This window comes from Megascapheus bottae, chromosome 20 (assembly GCF_031878675.1).
Source record: "Megascapheus bottae isolate mThoBot1 chromosome 20, mThoBot2.hap1, whole genome shotgun sequence".
NCBI classification, from domain to species: domain Eukaryota; kingdom Metazoa; phylum Chordata; class Mammalia; order Rodentia; family Geomyidae; genus Megascapheus; species Megascapheus bottae.
In genome coordinates, this window is record NC_143528.1 from 38,580,156 (window position 1) to 38,600,448 (window position 20,293).

At 40.2% G+C, this 20,293-nt stretch overlaps 1 protein-coding gene across 1 annotated transcript in view; it reads left to right on the plus strand.

The window, feature by feature from the left end:
• LOC150049452 (disintegrin and metalloproteinase domain-containing protein 2-like) overlaps positions 1-20,293 on the plus strand; it is a 41,976-nt gene that overhangs the window by 331 nt on the left and 21,352 nt on the right. Inside the window, exons 2-10 of the mRNA XM_090353646.1 lie at positions 217-293; positions 5,060-5,115; positions 8,877-8,955; positions 10,699-10,775; positions 11,082-11,238; positions 12,798-12,854; positions 14,972-15,043; positions 15,486-15,652; positions 17,337-17,418. Coding sequence (XP_090209772.1) covers positions 217-293; positions 5,060-5,115; positions 8,877-8,955; positions 10,699-10,775; positions 11,082-11,238; positions 12,798-12,854; positions 14,972-15,043; positions 15,486-15,652; positions 17,337-17,418 — 824 coding nt within the window. The remainder of the gene's footprint in view (positions 1-216; positions 294-5,059; positions 5,116-8,876; positions 8,956-10,698; positions 10,776-11,081; positions 11,239-12,797; positions 12,855-14,971; positions 15,044-15,485; positions 15,653-17,336; positions 17,419-20,293) is intronic.

The following is a 20,293-nucleotide window of genomic DNA, read 5'->3' on the forward strand; positions in this document are numbered from 1 at the left end:
CCACCCCGGAGCTTAGTCCAGGTCTCCACCTGAAGAGCAAGACCCACATAAAGCCACACGGCGTGGAGGTGTGGCTCGAGTGGTGGAGCGCCTGGCGAGGGCAAAGCCACACCCAAAAGAAAACCCTGGAGTGTCACCAGATCAGGGGACGGTGGAAAGGACGGAAGCTATGCACTGACCAGGTTTTGCTCTAATGAAACCTTTCTCCCTGTGCAGATTCCGAAAAGCTACACGTGCAAGTGACAATTCCAGAGAAAATAGAGTCGGCAGAAGGCGAAGGATACGCAGAACATGTAATGCTCCCCATTCCTGGTGGCAGTCTGAAAACCTCATGGGCAGGTGGTCCCCGACCAGTTCTCGCGCCATGTTTCACCTGGATTTCAGATTGACCCTCTGTGGTGGTTGGGTAGAAAAGCTGTGTTTGAAAAGGAAGCATGGCGAGCAGAGTTTCCAGGAAATGTGGCGCAATGGTTATTACCAACCCCAGTCCCATCTTCCGAATCCGTCCTTTCTCGGCTGTCTCAGAATATTTCTTGGCCCCCTCCAATACTCTCTTCCATCCCACCCACTAAACTATATTTTAAGGATTGTTTTGTGGGGGGTAGAGTTGGTATTTTGTTTACTTGTGTTTCATATTCAAAGTCTTGCTCCACGTTGATCGCAAACACGATCGCGACTATTCTTTTCCAACATTTTTCTTTCAGATTCGCATCTGTGCCCATTTTTCTTTATATTAAATAACTCTATCCTTTTCTTTTTTGTTTTGGAACTAAGTTGTACAATCATTTCTAGAGAAGTATATTCCGACTGTGTGTTTTAAACACTCAATCTTTTTCAGGATTTTTTTTTTTAAATCACTTCCTTTTTGTTGGCCATAATAGAAATGCAGGCTAGAAATGCAAGTTGTTTTATACACATATCTATTTCAACCATGTTTATAGAAACTTTGCTAAGTTGACTTGTTGATTCTAATTTCCCTCTAGGTCTTGTTTTGTATATAATCATTTATAAGTTTAAGACAGGATGGGTGGACCATTACTTGCAAAGGGCCTTTCTTTTGTCTTGTATTCCCTCTCCAAGCTCAGACATGGGCAGATGGAGCCAGCGGCATGGTTTGACAGAAGAGCGCCCAAATGCTCAGTCTGAGTTAAGAGTCCAGGACATCTGGTCCCATTTCTTCTTTGCAGAGCATTTGTTAAGCACTTACAGTGGGTGTTGTCAGGAAAACCACACACGGGATTTGGTGGTTTGTGGGTAGGCAGTGAGAGGGTTGAAAAGGCATAGACATCGTGCTAAATGCAGGCCGATCCCTTACACACAGCTAAGAGGACCAAGGGCTTGTGTTGTAGCTGTACGCTTCGCTTGCTGTCTCCTCCTCCAAAGTTCCCTTCCCCGTGTCTTTCCTCCTGTGTCAGCCTCAAATATGTTGTACCTACCTGAAAATGAAGGATTGTTGAGTTCAGCAAATGGCTTTTTATTTTAATTTCCTGTCATTCAGTGTGTTCAGATAGATTCAGATCATGGAGGAAAAAAGGTACAATTTTGGCTTAAGTTTCCCGGGTGAAGGATAGCTGCAGCCATTGCCATGTTGACCAGCACCCCTGCCCAGGCAAAGTACCAACCCACCACTCCAGAGCATCACCCTATTGGCAAAGAGTCTTTCATGGAATAATCAAATTGAAATGCACTCTGTACAGCGGGCCCTAATCCAAGACAGCTGGTGTGCCCATAGGAAGGGGGGTTTGGAGGCCAGGCCTGATGGCTCCTGTCTATAATCCCAGCGGCGGGGAGAGGGGGGATGATGGCTCCAGGCTGGCCCCAGCAAAGTTAGCCAAAGTCCATAGCAGAAAAAGGCAAAGGACAAGTAATAGAGAAGGTACCCAGAAAGCACGAGGACCTGAGCTCAACACGCAGTACCGGGGGCTAAAAGAAGGAAATTAGGGAGCTGGGAGTTTGGCCTAGTGGTAGAGTGCTTGCCTAGCATGCACCAAGACCCAGGTTCAATTCCTCGGTAACATATACATAGAAAAAAGCCAGAAGTGGTGCTGTGGCTCAAGTGGTAGAGTTCTAGCCTTGAGAAAGTCCAAGGATGGTGCTCAGACCCTGAGTTCAAGGCCCGGGACTGTCAAAAAAGAAAAGAAAAGAAAAAGAAAGGAATTAGGATTCAGAGCAAGGCAGTGAAAAGACAGGGGAAGAAGATGGTCACTTGCTAGCAGGGAGAGAGGCCTCAGGCTTCTCTTCTCTCCTGGTCCCGAAGACACCATCCTCACCAATGCCCTGTACTCAGACCTAGAAGCTCAGGAAAATATATTTCAGTTGCCTAAGCCAACACACACACACACACACACACACACACACACACACACTCAACTTAATAAATGACAGAGCGACAGATGATTAGCAATATAATATATATTAATGTCAATCATACGTCAGAATTAGTTCTAGCTAAAATAAGTGCATCAAACAGTAGGCTGTTAAAAATTGAAAGAAAATGTAAGACACTGTTTAGGCTCTTTAGAGGAATTGAGTAAGGGATTAAGAAGCACAAATCCTGGAGTAAAATAATTGAGGAAGACCTAGGTTTAAGTACATCAACAAATTATTATAAACCAAGTGGAAAATATTCTAAACTTAGCCTTTGCAAGCTGTTTACTACATCTGAAGTATCTGGACTATATCAAGAACTTTTCCAAATCAGTAAGAAATAAACCACTAGAGTGGGGAAAAATAACTGATTCCAGTGATAATTCATTTTGTTTTCATCTGTGATAGTCATGGATGCTTTTATTTTCCTTGGGGTGCCGAAAATGAGCTGGGCAAAAAGCTCTCTGAACATAGTTTTAATTTCTAATATTTTTATTTGGTTTGTGGGCTGTTGGAATTGTAATTTTTAATTGCCTTCTTAAAAATGGAGACTTAACATGTCTTGTCTCAATTGAACAAGTTAAATAGCTCACTTGTTCTTGGGTCAGCTGGCTTATACACTCACACACACATACATACACACAAACACATCATATCACATCTTCAACTTCTTAACTTCATCCAACTTATTATACCCAAGATTCATACTACTGTAGTACAGATTTGTTTCATAGCAATAATTCTTTAGTTCTTTATGACTCCACTTAACAAAAGGCTTACAAGGAATGGTTTATTATTTGGGTATTTGCATATAACATATGACCATTTTGAAACCTTTCTTACTCCATACACAGATGTGCTTTATTGTTAAGGACATCTTTAGATTCAGTTCTTGAATTGTAACTTTGATTTGGTTTTTTAAAAAATAAAATTTGACAGAAAATGTAAAAAAAAAAAAAAAGAAACAACTAGAAGCCTAGATAGTTATAAATGACAATCAACGGTTAACCTTGAGAACTTAACAAACATAAACACACTCAGATTGGTGAAGGGTACCGTTTCACACTCATTGTTTACAAAAATTAAATCCAACAAAACAAAATGTGGTTAGAGTACATAAGCAAAAAAAAATTGTTCGGGGCAGGGAGCATAGCCTAGTGGTAGAGTGCTCTCCTAGCATGCACAAAGACCTAGGTTCGATGCCTGGGTACCACATATACAGAAAAAGCCAGAAGTGGCACTGTGGCTCAAGTGGCAGAGCACTATCTTTGGGCAGAAAGTGTGTCCAGACCCTGAGTTCAAGCCACAGGACTGGCAAGCAAAAAAATAAAATAAAATTGTTCATCGAGTTTTCTGTTTGCACACTGGTACAACCAATGGGAAGTGTTTTGCCTTTGTTTTGTAATGGGCGGGGGCAGTCTAGGCCAGCACTTAGCAGTGCAGCCACAGCCATTAGAGATGGATACATTTTAGATACACGCACTCTTAAACTTATGATTATAGACAAAAAAAATCAAAAGGGAAATTAGAATTTAAAAAAATCCATCTAGCAAAATTTCCACAAACGTGATTTGAAATGTTAAAAGTCACTTGCACTTCTGGTCTGAATTTTTTTTAAAGATTTAGTATGCCATATGTATCATTGAAGGCAATGATGAACAAAACAATAAACAGTATGAAAAAGCTAAACTGATGATTTAGTCCATGTTTGTGGGCTGGGAGGTTCAACAATGAGAAGAGATTGTTTTTGTACAGTGACCCAGAGAATAAATTCTCCATTCATCAGATACCATTTTTTAATGGTTTTTTGCTGTTGTTGTTGGTTGTGGGGCTTGAACTCCGGGCCTGGGCGCTGTCCCTGAGCTTTTCAGCTCAAGACTACTGCCTTCCCCCGTGAGCCACAGCACCACTTCTGGTTTTCTGGTGGTTAATTGGAGGTAAGGGTCCCACCGACTTTAGTGCCTGGACTGGCTTTGAACCTCAGATCTCAGCCTCCTGAGTAGCTATGATTACAGGTGGGAGCCACCATGTTGGGCCATTTTTTAATCTTTATGTTAATAAAACACCCTAATAATTACTGTAGTCTAACAATGACCTTTTTTTTTTTTTGCCAATGGTAGGCTTGCACTCAGGGCCTGAGCACTGTCCTTGGACTTTCTCAAGGCTAGAGCTCTACCTCTTGAGCCTCAGCACCACTTCCAGCTTTTTTCTATGTATGTGGTACCAAGGAATTGAACCCGGGTCTTCATGCATGCTAGGCCAGCACTTTACCCACTAGGCCAAACTCCTGGCCCACAATGACCATTTCTTATAAAATCTATAAATAACATACATTATACGCTTTTAATTCTTTGCTTTACTGTATATAAGCTTGCTATTAAGTGAAGAGTTGACTATTGCAATGAAATGTAATCATTTTGTAATGGTCTCAAATTTTTAATCAATGAGCACATTTATCTGATAAGAATATATGTTCTTCACATCCTACTATATTGGATAAATTTGAAAATTAATAAACTACAAAATACTATTCTTCTATCCATTATTATCATACTGAAGGCCATTATTCAGGATGAATATTGAACATGAATATTCATTTCTAAAAATTTCTCTATTCTATCGTGTGTGGAAATGTAATTATCATTAATATACAATAATCATTTCCTCTGCTTCTCTTGCTTTTTAAATGCAGGTGTCCTACAGCATTGTGATTGACGGGAAAACATATATTATGCACCTAAAGCAAAGGTAAGTGACCGACCTTTCTATCAACTGTCTTTGTTCTGCAGTTACTACTTGCAATTATCTAGAACATAATTATCGTGGATTTGAGAATAATTCTCGTTAGTGCCTATTTATTTTTCTCTGTTTTTGTTTAAATTTTTTGTCCTTTTGTTCTTTTTTGAACAGGGTCTTGGGATGAAGCCCAAGATATATCACTCTTGAAAGCCTCCCACCTCACCTCCTGAGTACTAGAATTACAGGCTTACCACTCCCCACATCACTTGTCTGTTACACGTGCTTACAGAACTCTTTTCACACTCTCTAACAAATAGCTCGAGCGTCCTTCCTCAGAGCAGGCACCCATCCTCTTCCTGGCCAGCGGTGACAGAATTGTGTCCCACAGTTCATAAGGTTGCATGGATGAATTTTGGGTGATTTTCTATCTTTCTGCAAACATAGATATGGCTTGTTTTCAAGTTCTGTTTAACCTGTATTGAAATGATTTTAACAGATTTTTAGATGGACTGAAGTATGACAATGTTTTTAAGTTAGAGTATGCTTGTTGTCACAGAGCAGTCATGACTTAGACGATATTGTAATAGCCACATGGCAGCTAAATGAATATGAGAAAAGAAGTTTGTTACCAAACAAAAATAAGGAAAAGAAAAATTGAGCTCGTTCTTGGTTAAATGAACAGAATTAAAATAGTGAAAGACACCAACCTGAGGGTGAAATCACCAAAGCAGTGAGAAACGAGCTCAGAAGGTCATCGTACATGATGAAAATGGCTTCTACCTGAGATAGACGGTCCTTGTTTGAAAGAAGACGCCAAAAGTGCACTGCAAACTACTTCCTGCTGAATTTCTTGCATGCTGTATTTGCTTCAACAAAGGCATAGGGAACCCTGGAAAGAATCTGCTAATGCCATGACTGCAGTGTGCCAGTTGTGGGGCCAGACCTGTTCTCACTGGTGAGCTTTGCCAGGAGAGCCACCCAGATTCAAATAAGCGTGCTATTTCACGTGGCAGGCATTCCTGTGAGCTTTTAGGATGCTGTGCTTTGTCTCTGGTAAATGTCTAAGGACTGTAATTTTACAAATATGGAGTTCATCATTCGCTTTCATTCGGAAGACTTCTTGTCAACTTTTGGGGTTCACTTTCCCTTTCACTCTGGGAACTGTCCCTGGGTGGCTGTTAATGCCCCCTACGCCCTCATCTTCAGCAGGAGTTTTGAGGGGACCATCCTGCCCATTCTCCAGTGTCTACTATTCTCGACTCACCCTGTCACATTGCCCTACCACTCTTTCTTTTTTTTTTTTTTTTGCCAGTCCTGGGCCTTGAACTCAGGGATTGGGCCCCGTCCTTGAGCATTCTCAAGCTAGAGCTCTACCACTTGAGCCACAACACCATTTCTGGCTTTTTTGCTATGTATGTGGTACCGAGGAATCGAACCCAGGTCTTTGTGCATGCTAGGCAAGCGCTCTACCACTAGGCCAAAGTCCTGGCCCGCCCTATCATGCTTGATTGTATGCTTCACTTCGAGCAGTTTCTTCGGACATTAGCTTGCATTCCGTTGTTTCTCTAGGCAAAGCATGCCTAGCTTCCTGTAGGAACTGTTTTTGGTGTACGTGTCCAGCTGTGTTTTCGTTTATGGCATTTCTGTGTAAATGTATACCACTGTGATCTGTAAACTCAACAGCTTCCATTTCTGGGTCTTCAACGTGAAAACCATCACTTCTCCTTGAATGCCATTGTCCACTTAATGATTGTTATTTCTCTACACACAGCGCACGCTCTGGGCACACACGTACCACACACGTACCACTTTTCTCACACATATGGTGCCACGTCCTCTTCCACAGCGCTCTCTATCTGGTCTTGTTTTGGGGTGTGCTCACGGACGCTGGTATTTCACTCCTCGATCCATTAGCTCGGCTCAGGAGTGGCACTTATCCCTTTCCAGGGCCTCAGCAGTGAAGTGTCTGCTTGAGCTTCATTTCCCATCTGCATGAAGGCGAGAGTAGGGTTTTCATTTCTTCATGATCACAAATGACAAGGCCTGCGTAGCTTCCCTCAGTCGTGTTCACGACCTGCACGCAGCAGGAATCTTAGTCATTTGGGCTGCAGTAATCAAGTACAAATGCAAATTAAAATAAGAATTCCCTTCTTTACGTCGTTCACGTAAGCATTTTGTCACAGTAATAGAAAAGAACTAATATGGTTCTTTCCTCTCTCCTTCTCCCTCCCTCCCTCCCTCTCTCTCTCTCTCTCTCTCTCTCTCTCTCTCCAGGCCTGAGACTTGAACTCTGGGCCTGGGCACCGTCCCTGAGCTTCTTTTGCTCAAAGCTAGCACTCTACCACTTGAGCCACAACACCACTTGTGGCTTTTTCTGTGTATGTGGTACTGAGCAATCGAACCCAGGGCTTCATACATGCTAGGCAAGCATTCCACCATTAAGCCACATTCCCAGCCCAGATTTCCACTTTTTCGAATGATGGGCTTGTTTGATCTCTCATAGAGGGAGGTCCACTCTTGAGGTCTCTTATAAGAACATGGATCTCATTCTACAGGCTTCTGCCCTTGTGGCCTAAACATCACATTAGTTATGAGGTTTCAACATATAAACTTGGGGAAGACACAAACAGTTACGTGATAACAGCAAGGACTAATTTTTCTTGCTGTTATTCACAAATTACAGAGAGTATTTCTAGCTATACGCTTATTATTTATTTTCTGGCAATATGAGGGCTTAAACTCAGGGACCTTGTACTTGCTCAGCTTGTTTACTTAGCTGGCACTCTACCACCTGAGCTAGGCCACTGGCCAGGATTTTTGGAGATGAAGTCTTGGAAAACTGTTCCTCCCTTTCCAGAGTAGCTAGGATTATGAGAGCGAGCCACAGTGCTTAGCTAGCTCTGTACTTTCTACTGGAAGACATTGTGCTTTTTTGTGTGTGCTATAGTCAAAAAATCTTTTTCCCTGCTAAACTTACAGGGCTTTCTTTCTATGCTTTTATGCTGTCAGCTTTGTAGTTTCAGGCATTAAATCTGCAATCCATTTTTCATGAATTTTGTACATGGTATAAGACAAAAAGGTCCAATTTCCTTCTTCTTTGTGTGTATATACAATCTTCCAAGAAAGAACTTCTCTTGGTGGTGGTGGTGGTGGTGGGGCTTGAACCCTGGGCCTGGGTGCTTTCCCTGAGCTCTTCAGCTCAAGGCTAGTGCTCTACCACTTGAGCCACAGCACCACTTCCAGTTTTCTGATGGTTAATTGCAGATAAGAGTCTCAGAGTCTTTAGTTCTCTGGGCTGGCTTTGAACTGTGATCCTCAAATCTCAGCCTCCTCAGTAGCTAGGATTACAGGTGTGAACCACCAGTACCTGGCAAAAATGAGCTTTTTAAAGACAGTTCTTCCGCATACATGTTTTTGATAAATTTTTCAGAGATCAATCGATTATAAACGAATGACTGGATTTGTTCCTCTGATGAATACCCTCTTCCACTGGTCTATGTATGGGTTTTATAAATGCCTGTACCATGCAGTTTCAATTACTATAGCTTTGTAGTATATTTCAAAATCAGGTAGTCCAGTGCCTCCAACTATGTGGTTTTTGCACCAAATTGCTTTGGCTATTCAGGGAAAGGTGATAAGACGTGGAAGGACTGTAGAGTGAGAGATCTTTTTCTGCCAACCCTCAATAAGCATAGTAGTCATTATTTTCCAAAATAAAACCCCAGGGAACACTTTTTCTATTAAATACCTTTTTATCTTTATTTTTACAGACTTTTTTTACCCAACAGTTTTAGAGTTTATAGTTACGACGGTTCAGGAATTATGATGCCTCTTGAAGAAAACGCCGAGGTACGTTTCCCATTGTCTCTGCACTCACTTGCTCCACACTTGGCGTTCTGCTTTGTTTTGACATGAACATGATCGCTTCTTATTGTACCAAAGGACTTAGTGACCAAGCCACGCAGTATTGCCGTACCACCAGACCGTCCCGCTTGCCGGGTGTGTCCTGTGTGCAGATGTACTTGCGGCTACCAGGTTCAAAAACAAAACCTGCAATGAAAAGTCGCGGTTTACATCAGGACATCAGGGGATTTTATTGCCATGCCTCCTCCTCCTCCTGTCTTGTAAACGTTCTTTTGTGGTTGTTGGAAGCTAGGTATTTTGGACAATGCATGAAGCTGGTCTCAGTACTGTATGGTCTCAGTACTGGCTCTCAGTACTGTTCTTTCTCAGTACTACCTAGGGTAGTGGCTGGTCCACACCTGGCTTTGCAGGCGCTGTGAGGAGTCTGGCTCCCTCCTTGGATGTTACTGGTCATCTCTGCAGCTTCTGTGGATGCCCTGCTGGCTGTGGGGCTCTCCTGGCTTCTCCCCTGTCTCCTGTCCATGGGTTGCCCTGCCTTGGCCTGCCACGCATTTTTAGAGCAGATAAATAAGTCTAAACAAAAGAATTCTCCTCTCTCTCCTCTTCTCTCTTCAGCTGTCCTGGGCTTGGCTTCTGTCAGATTTGTGGTTCTCCATCAACTTTTCTTGTCCCCCTCCCTCCAATTTGGAATTACAAAGCCAAGACAAACAAAGCTGAGTTCCAGCAAGGCAGGTGTATTCCGTGGCCAGGGAAGCAAAGTGGAGCCTCAGTGAGGAAGGGACACAGACAGGACCAAAGACACGAGGGGAAGGACAGGCGGAGGGGCACACCAGTCCGGGGACTTGACGAGAGTTAGTGGGGATTTCTCAGAGTTCAGGCACCGCTTCCTGTGACGCTTTCTGTCATGTGGCTCTTGAATGGACACTTGACTGTAATGAAACTAGAGGCTGTCCCGAGTTAGTCAGCCATCTTGGCTTCAGTGGGTTTTACACAGTCATTAGGCATCTGGTCCTCCCTGATCAACAAGGGAGAGGGGTGTGAAATTCAGCCTGGTTGCTAAGAGAGGCAGAGCAGACCCTCGGGGATGGTTTCCATCTTCTCAGTGAAGATCGAGTACTCCTCAGATAATGGCCCGTTTTAGAGCCCCCCTCCTGCATTTTAGTTTCTAGCACTTCTGAAACTGTTGCCTCCACTGCTAAAATATTGGGCTTTCTGTTGAAATATTACCTGCCCAGTGGGAACCAGCCAGGATCTCCACAAACGTAATTCTCTTCTTTCTTGGGTTCAATGTATTTCTCTTTCTGTTTCTCTCTTCCTTTGGACTCAGTGCATTGGTCTACCCCAGCTACCCCAACGCTGCCCTTAAAACACTTCCTCACAATCACTGCTTTGGGGAATGTGGATTCATTATACTTCTCTGGCATGTAGAAGTTAAGTCTGAGGAGTATGAAAAATTATGTAGTTTTAAAGACGTGTTAACCTTATCCTAACGATTGAAAGTCAGGTTGGATTTACAGTCCAGGAGAAATGTGAAACGGTTACCTGATAGGGGGTGGAGGAGACATTTCAGAAAATCAGTCCATATATTCACCTCATGATCCTAGACAATCCGTTTTAGAAATACTAAGCATTTGGGGAACACAACCTAAAGTGTGTGTCTTCAGTGTCTGACACTGCTGCCTTGAATGTGAACGAGGCTCAACTATGGGGCTTCCCTTTGTCTTGCAGAGTGCCTGCCACTACCAAGGATACGTGGAGGGGTTCACCAACTCCGTGGTGATCCTGAGCACGTGCACCGGACTCAGGTTGTATGCAGAGCTGCGGGGACCGCAACACCGATCGCTGCTTACCTGGAAATGATTTTCGCTAACGGTCCTGTCTGAATCGGATCGTGGCACATTAATTGATAACTAGACAAATAGTAATTACATTATTGTTGTCTGCCATACTCATGAACTTTTCTTACTTCTCGACCTAAGTCGGTTCATGATATGTATGCAAACTTAAGAAAAAAATCAGTAAAATGTAGCTGACTTGTAAAGATATAGTGATCCTTAATTGGTTCTTGCAGAGGTATGATTTTACTCACACACTTTGATGTTCATTTGTAGGGGCATACTACAATTTGGAAATATTAGTTATGGCATTGAACCACTGGAGTCTTCACTTGGTTTTGAACATGTAATTTATCAACTACGGCACAAGAAAACAAGTGTTTCTTTGTATGCTGAAAAAAGAGATCTGCCCTATAAAGTACAAAGAATAGAGGTTGGTGGCCCATGGACTAAACTGTATTTTTCTCCTGTACAGTACACTCTCATTTATAAGTATTGATACTTTCTATGTGACACCTTAGGTTTATTTAGCTTGTCCATCTCATTGCACATTTTCTATTGGTTTTATCTACTGGGACTTACAGGTGTCTCATTCTTATTCCATATACTTTCCTGAGTTAATTGATTTCCTATTTAACATATTAGTTGCCCAAGGTAAGCGCGCGCACACACACACACACACACACACACACACACACATTCATTTATCCATGTGTCTCCATCTGTCTGTCGGTCTGTCTGTCTGCCTAGCATCTATCATATTCGTGTTCCTCCCGACTCCCCAGATATTCATGCCAATGTCCTTTGAAAGCTCATAAACTTGAATCTCTTAATGCATTTGCTTACTAAATAACCTGACGTTTGAAGTCCTTTCAAATCTGGCAACATGCCTACCTTCCCAAAAGACATTTTCCCACGCCTTCATCTCACATTTTCATTTTTTGTAAAGTGAACTGATGATTTTCTTTAAATTAGATTGCCAATAAACTGATCAGCAGCAGTCTTAATGTAAAGGATGAGAATGAATGGGGTTTACTTCAGTAAGTATTAAACAACCAACGCTTGGTATTGGTTGGAAGAGAGAAATATCCTCAAATCCTTAAACCTCTTAAATACAGTGGTTTTTTGTTTTGTTTTTCAGTAGCTCAGATCCAGGAAAGGATTCTGGGTTTAGGAACATCAATGAAATGAAGATGTTTAACTTTGCTATTGAAACCATGAACTATTTGGTGTTTAATGCTAGGTAGAAATGTTGGGCCGAAAAATTCATGAGGCTCTCTTCTCCAGTTAACCAGGAAAAAGCTGGTAGAGCTATGGCTCAAGTGTTAGAGCCTTGAGCACATTCAAGCCTCAATGTCAGCATTTTTTGAATCACTAAATAAATATAATTTCCTACATTTCCAAATTTGGAGCCTCTCTTCTACATTATGATATTTGTCCACCCACTAGGGTGGTTTTGATGTTATTGTCACATATCCTTGTGTGTTCTCCACACTGCTGTGCCCTGTCTGCTAAGCCTGTCTTAGAGTCTGGCCTTAGTGTGTTTCTTCTCATGTAACAATGACAGTGACAACAGAAAACATTTTGTGATCAACTCCATTTTCCAGCAGAGTCTAAGCCATAGACAGGTAAAACAAGAATGGAAGTTTCATGAAACCTAACACTGGGGTTTAATGTAGTCACTGTGTATCAGTATTTAACGTCAGATTCCGAATGCCAATTTCTCTGGGCTAGCTTCAGAAAATCCATCATTTGACACCCTTTATTCATCTTGTCTGAGGTGAGCTATACAAGACTTGATGTCTCAGTACTCTTTTGGAAGCACATACAAAGGCATAGCACAAAATAATGTAGTAAAAGTCTCATTGAGCAAATGGGATTGATTGCGGGGCCAATGAGAAATTTTAAATATGAGTTCATTCATAGCAGTGACAAATATTGAAAAGAGTTAATTCCTCAGTTTGGAACATAAAGTTTGTGGATTCTTTTCAGGCACAAAAAGATTTGCCTTGCTACATAGAAATGCACATTGTTGTTGAAAAACGATTGGTAAGTACAGTCTGATTTATGTTTTTGGCATATTTTATTCTCAATGATAAGTTGGTTATAGAAAGAACTTTCTTGTGTGGCCAGAATGAGTTTTTAATAGAGAAGAACTAATAATAAATTTGCATTTCCCATGTCGTAATACATTTTGAATTATTTTTATCAGTAGGCAATTGGGAATTGAATTTCCGTAAAATGTTATTATTAATTTATAGCTAGTAATGTAAACAAAATAAATGGTTCCTCAATAGTCATTTACAGATAGTTACAGAATTTTAGGAACTTATTAGATATACTCTAGCACTTTTCTAAATTTTGAAAACAATAGTTGACAAGATTTTTTTTTGTGGGTCACAGGGCTTGAACTCTTGGCCTCGGCACTGTCCCTGAGCTCTTCAGCTCAACGCTACTACCCTACCCCTTGAACCACAGCGCCACTTCTGGTTTTCTGTTGGTTAATTGGAAATAAGAGTCTCATGGACATTTTAGTGCTCAGGCTGGATTTAAACCACGATCCTCAGATCTCAGCCTCCTGAGTAGCTAGGATTTCAGGTGTGAACCATAGCACCTGGCTAGCTTAGTTTCAAATTTTTTGTAAATCAGTCTGATTCTGTCTTTCAAGGAGTCATTCATTCACTTCTAAGTTACTTAACTTTTTGTAATACAGTCGTATTCAGAGTTCCTTCATCATTTGTATTCTTTCCCTAAAGTCAGGATTTGTATCCCAAAGCAGTTTTAGATTTTTGTCTTTCGTTCTCTCAGTGTGGCTAATGAGTTTTCCTGTTATTTTTGTCTTTTCAGATAATTAACTTGGCTTTGTTTTCTCTGTAATTCTACCTTAATTTCAATAACTTTTGTTTTGGTCCTTATTCTTTTTCCCCTTTTCCTTTCTTTGGGTTTATGTTACTGTTCTTACACCAGCTTAAGCTCTAAAATCATATTTATGTTTTCGAGATACTCTTCTCTCCAATATTGTTACTTCTGGCAATAAATTCATCACTAGCATTACTTGTGCCTGAATAGCATCAGATGGGCTATGTTAGATTTTGATGACTGCAACATTTTCCAAGTATTCTCAGGTTTCTTCTTTGTTTTGTAAAATCGGTTTGCATATTTGGAATTTTATTATTTTTTGGTTTTTGTTAAATTAAATGCCATTACGTTCAGAAAGCATATACCTTGCACTTTTAAAATTATTTTAACTACAGTAAGTCTTACCTTACAGCCTACTAAATGTTCTATTTCTGGATTGTATTCCATGAATGCTTGATGTAAACGCACAATGTAAATGTTTTACAGTAAAATTCTCTGTGGATAGCTATTGGCATATGGTTTTATTTCAGTCTTTAGTATCTGTACTAAAATTCTGTACTTAAATCTCTGTTCTTAAAGTTTCCTATTGCTTAAGTTTGGGATTCTTTTCTTTACTTTGTATGAATCTCTGGCTCTGTTCTTGGATGCATGTACAGTTATAATTTGATAGTTTATTGATTGACATTGATGTCTCTTGTCATCACTGTTTGCATGGTATGCATTTCAAGCCTTTCACATTCAAGTGATTTGTATCTTTACAAAATGTAGAATGTCTCCTATAAACAGTTAATTCTCCTTGTTTTTGTTTTCTTAATCAAGTCTGAAAACCTGGTATTTGCTTGGATTATGTAATCCATTCACATTTAATGACATATGTCTATTTCATGTCTGTCACTTAGATTTATTCTGTTTCATAACTATTTTGTTTCCCTTTTGTTTTATTTCCAGTTCTCATGGACACTTTCTAGCTTTTAATTTTCCTTATTATTTGAAGCTATTTAGGTTTGAAAGAATGGAAAGCGAGCCTATCCACCCTTTAAAGAGTATTTTGTCTAGCACAGTAATAGAGTAACAGAGTGGGATATTGACTGAAGCAGTCAAGATGCAGGATAATTGCATCCAAACAAGAATCTATTGTGTTTTTGCTTAGGACCACACCCTAGATACACTCTATGGTTTGTATGATACTGAAATAATGTTAATAATTTAAGCAATTTCTAACTTCATTAAATTTTGTACAAAAGGAAAACAGTAACTAAACATTAGGCAATGTATACATAGATCTCAAAGGCAATTGTATTTTGCAGTATGATCATATGGGCTCCGACACAACCATTGTCACTGAAAAAATTTTCCAGTTGATTGTATTGACAAATGCTGTAAGTACTTTCTCTTTTGAAACTTTGTACTTAGCTTGGGCTACTAAAACAGTCTCTCTATACCTACTTTTAGGATATTGCTTAAATGTACATGTGATATGCTAGATGGCAACTTCAAGTTTCATTTTAACTTTCAGTCTTTCTGCCTTTAATATGAGCCCAATGACAATTACATATACCTAGTTAGGTTGTTGTGAAGACTAAATTAAATGAGACACTATTGCAGGTTTGCTTATCTGCAAACAGCTTAGAAGTATAAAATGTGATTGTATTATTGTTTATTACCACTATTGTTGTATGCGACTGTAAAGGTCCAGTGGAGACTGGAAGACTGGCAGGTCGTTTGTTTAATACGTACGAGAAGTTTGTTGTCAGAATTGCATTGGCAAGTCTGTTCAGATGCTGCTGCTTGAACATGTTTTCTGTGTGTGTTCTGTTGTAGATTTTTAGTTCCTTTAATCTCACCATAATTTTGTCTTCACTGGAATTTTGGACAGATGAAAACAAAATTTCAACCTCGGGAAGTGCTAATGAGTTATTGCACAGGTTTCTGAAATGGAAACAATCTTTCCTTGTTTTGCGTCCGCATGACATGGCATTTTTACTAATGTAAGCATATTTTGGAATTACTGAAGCTTATCCAAAGAAAACATATTACTTTAGCACTATTTCTAATTTTTTTTTCTTTTTTGTGGCACTGAGAACTTGAACATAAGACCTCATGCTTGCTCGACAAGCCATGTACCACTTCATACACACACTCACACACACACACACTCACACACACACTCACACACTCACACACACCACTCATTGCCCAATTTGACCCTAATTCTCAGGACTGGCAAGCCTTTGGAGAGGAAAAGTCCTTAGTCATTGTTTTCTGACATCACCATGTGACTATTCTTTTTCAAACCACCACACTTCCAACAGAACTATTGATATTCACAGCCATCACCACTGACTTGTAGCTCAAACTTCCCCAGCCTCAACACCACTTGCCTTCTTACCTTAGAACACAGGTCACATCCTTAAATATCATCAACCAGACCTCAAATATCAGTCGTTATTGGGAATCCTCAGATCCGAATTTTATTAATGTAGTTATTGATCCTCCTTCCAGTGTGGTGATCATTCTTTTAAAAATAACAAAGACAGCCGGATGTGGTGGCTCACACCTGTTGTCCTAGCTACTCAGAAGGCTGTGATCTGAGGATCATGGTTCAAAGCCAGTCTGGGCCCTAAAGTCCGTAAGACTCTTATCTCCAATTAAGCACCAGAAAATTGGACCTGATGCTGTGCCTCAAGGAATAGGGTGGTAGCCTTGAGCTGAAGAGCTCAGGGACAGCGTCCAGGCCCAGAGTTCAAGTCCCCCACCTGACCAAAAAAGAAAGAAAGAAAAAAAACAAAGGAAGGAAGGAAGGAAGGAAGGAAGGAAGGAAGGAAGGAAGGAAGGGAGGGAGGGAGGGAGGGAGGGAGTGAGTGAGGGAGGGAGGGAGGGAGGGAAGGAGGGAGGAAGGAAGGAAGGAAGGAAGGGAGGAAGGGAGGCGAGAAGGAAAACATTACTGCTTATTTCACCATAATGTAAGCACCATGCAACCTCTTGGCGCTGAGGATATTAGCATACAAGTGCTTTATTTTGTTCGTTTATTTTTGTGCTGGTACTGGGGATTGGGTTCCCTCAGAGCTAACGCTCTACCACGTGAGCTCTTGCTCCACTTATTAGTTAATGAACTTGTCTGCCCCATCAGGCTTTGAACTGTGGGTCCTCAGATTTCAGCCCCCTGAGTAGCTAGGCTTGCAAACATGAACCACCCAGGCCTGGCTCGCCTCTTTCATTTAATAAGCTTTTTGCTTTTCTTTTATCAGTAATCCTGAATTCTTAGGGTTTCTTTTCCATCTTAATATACATTTTCTTCCATCCTACATATATGATATGCCTTTGTGTGGCCTGGCAGGCTGGCTTTTACTTGCTTTTAACATTTTTCTTTGGGAGGATTCATTCATTTTACATAGGGTGAGTCATTATATTCTAGAGTGCAATACAGAAATTTCACTTTCTATTATTTCTGTTTTGAATTTTTTTCTCTCACCTTAAAAAGATGCAGAATCAGTAGTAGTTATTCCCTAGAAAGTGCTATCTGGATGTTAGCAGAAATGTGAATTTAACAACAACCTGTGAAGTTTAACTCTGTCTTAGGAAAAAAGAAAAAAAAGACGAGTTTTGTTTATGATCTGAAAAATTGTATGACTCTGCAAAATTGTATGATTAGAATCTATTTTTAAATTTCAGTTACAAAGAAATATCCAATTATATTGGTGCCACCGTCCAAGGAAAGATGTGTGACAAAAACTTTGCAGGCGGAGTTGTTCTGGTATGGTATGACATAATCGGATTCAAATCCATAAGTAGACTAATGGGGGAAATGAAAAGTTCCCTTACCTTGTTATTTTCTTGCATATGAAATGTGTAATATTCTAGGAATCTCTGTCTGAACTGCTAATAGGCTACAAGGTGTCTGCACTGAACTTCCTACATAGAAGAACGGTAGCCTGTTCCTCTCTTGAGTCCAGCGTAGCCTTTCTAGAAGTCACTAAGGTAGTAGTAGTTACTATTGGGTGCTATCGATTCTTGTTATAGTCTCTATAATATTCATGCATTTATATCAACTAGGCTTAGATTTTATGTATTTTCTCAATTACGTAGCTGACGTAGTCACAACCTAGATTATAATAAAACCTTTGACACAATCAGTCACCTTAAAATACTTCCCAGGACACCAGAATCAAATGCCATTTGTGGTTGGCATTACTTATTTCACAGGAAATCTTAGAGTGCTCCAAAATGGTGTGTTTCTGCACCCTCACATACTGTTGTTCTCACAAACAGGATATGCCTTTTCACCTGGCTCTTCCTAAATAGGCGGCACATATTTTCTCTTGAGCTCAATTTCGGTGGTATGTACCTGTAATCTCAGCTACTCAAGAAGTAGAGACAAGAAGATCAGGAGTTTTAGACCAGCCTGGACAAGGTTAGCAATAACTCAAAAATAAAAAAAAAATCAGAGTGAACAGAACCTGCCACACAAACAGAGCAAGAAAGTAGGAGGCACTGGGCCCCATTTCCGGTGCACAAAATGTGAAGTAAAAAACATATTCTAACAGGATGACCAAATGGATGACTGACACTGAGAAATATTCAAATCTATGAAAGTCTATAAAGTAATGAAGGTAAGAATAGATAAACACTGCTAATTTTTGTCTTAACGAGAGAGAGAGAGAGAGAGAGAGAGAGAGAGAGAGAGAGAGAGAGAGAGAGAGAGAGAGAGAGAGAGAGAGAGAGAGAGAGAGAGAGAGAGAGAAGGCATACTACCAGTTTTGGAAGTGGTGTGCAAATGAAAGAACAAGAACTCTCACGTCATGGCCAAGCAGCAATGGCTCACAACTGTAACCCTAGTCACCTAGGAAACTGAGCTCTGAGGATCAGTTTGAAGCCATCTTGGGCTTCATCTCTATCAATCACAGAAAAAGCTAGAAATGGAGCTGTAGTTCACAGCGTAGAGTGCCAGCCTTGAGCAGAAGAAGCTCCTGACCTCAAAAACAAAACAAAACAAAACTCACACGATGGTGCAGAATCCATTAGAAAATAATATCAACAGATGAGAGGGCAAAGAGTGAAGAATGGAATAAAGAGAAAAAATTTTAAATAATGTTAGATATGAATAGTAAACCTTTTACTTTCTACTACAGAAGCAATTATGTGAAGGTAGATAGATTAAATTCACAAGAAACACTCTGATTAAAATATTTTGAAAACCCAAATGGTATTTCCTTATAGGAGATATAATAACTAAGCAAAGGGAAGATGAAATAAAATCATAGTATATTCCCAGTTAAATAGAAAGCAAGTTAAATACAAAAAATAAATTTGGGGGGAGTCTGGCCAAGTGCTAGATAGCTTGTCTAGCATGTACAAAGGCCCCAGTTTAATTTCTTGGTACCACATACACAGTAAAAGCTGGAAGTGGTGCTGTGGCTCAAGTGGTAGAGCTCTAGCCTTTAGAAGGGCCAAGGACAGTGCTCAGGCCCTGAGTTCAAGCCAGGACTGGGAAAATTAAATAATTTAATTAATCAATAATAATAAATAAAATTTGTAGTAAAATAAAAGAAGCAAAGCAGTATAAACCTCACTGTAGTTTTTTTCATGTTGAAGTTCTCCTATCTTCTTTTGGGTTTATTTAGATATTTAAACTTATTTAATGGTCTTTATAAATATAAAAGTTTAAGTTTAGTTTTTGTTACATTAAAACAATAACATGCTATAAATTCATCTGTATCTGATATTTCTATATTTACTGGTACCAAATTGAGAGGCAAAATTTTCATTGTGTTCTATTACTCCTACTTGAATAAGAACAGCTTGAGTCTACTTTCCTTTTTACTCTGTGATCATTTTTAAATATCATCCATTATTAGCAAAATATAAAATATTTCAATGATCGGCTTCATGAGTTTTTAAAAATATTGTGGCTAGGCATAATAGTTCACAGTTGTGTTCCCAGCAATTCAGGAAATGGAGGCAGGAATGCCAAGGCCAGGCATAACAAGATTCTGCCTCAGAAAAATAAAATTAAAAAAAAACCTGTGAAGCTGTCATATAAAATAACATCACTGAACTGAGAGCTGGTAGCTCATACTTGTAATTCTAGCTACCAGGGAGTCTAAGATCTGAGGATTATAATTGGAAGCCAGAGCAAGAAAGTCCATGGGATTCTTATTTCCAGTTAACCACCAGAAAACCAAAAGTGGAGCTGTGACTCAAGTAGTAGAGCGCTAGCCTTGAGCAGAATAGCTCAAAACAGTGCCCAGGTCCCAAGTTCAAGCTTCACAACTGACCAGAATAATAATACGTAACATCTCTGAAGAATCAAATCACAACCTCTTCATAATTTGACATTTGCATGCCTGTGTTTGTCATCAAAGTTTTCTAGTTTTCTTCTACGAGCACAAATGCGACAATACACTGTTGTCACATACACCTAGTGAGTCACAGAGACAATTTTGTTCCTCAACCTGATACCAACCAGTGAGTTGCCCCTGACATGGTACTGTGGTTTCAGAAGTCACTGTTCCCACTCTCTTGTATGCAGTGACACCTGTGATACACCAGAGAGGTCCCCCAGACACACAGCCTCTGGACCCTGCGACAAGTGCCTTTATTCTGTTTGATTGTGCAGCTACTTTAAAAAA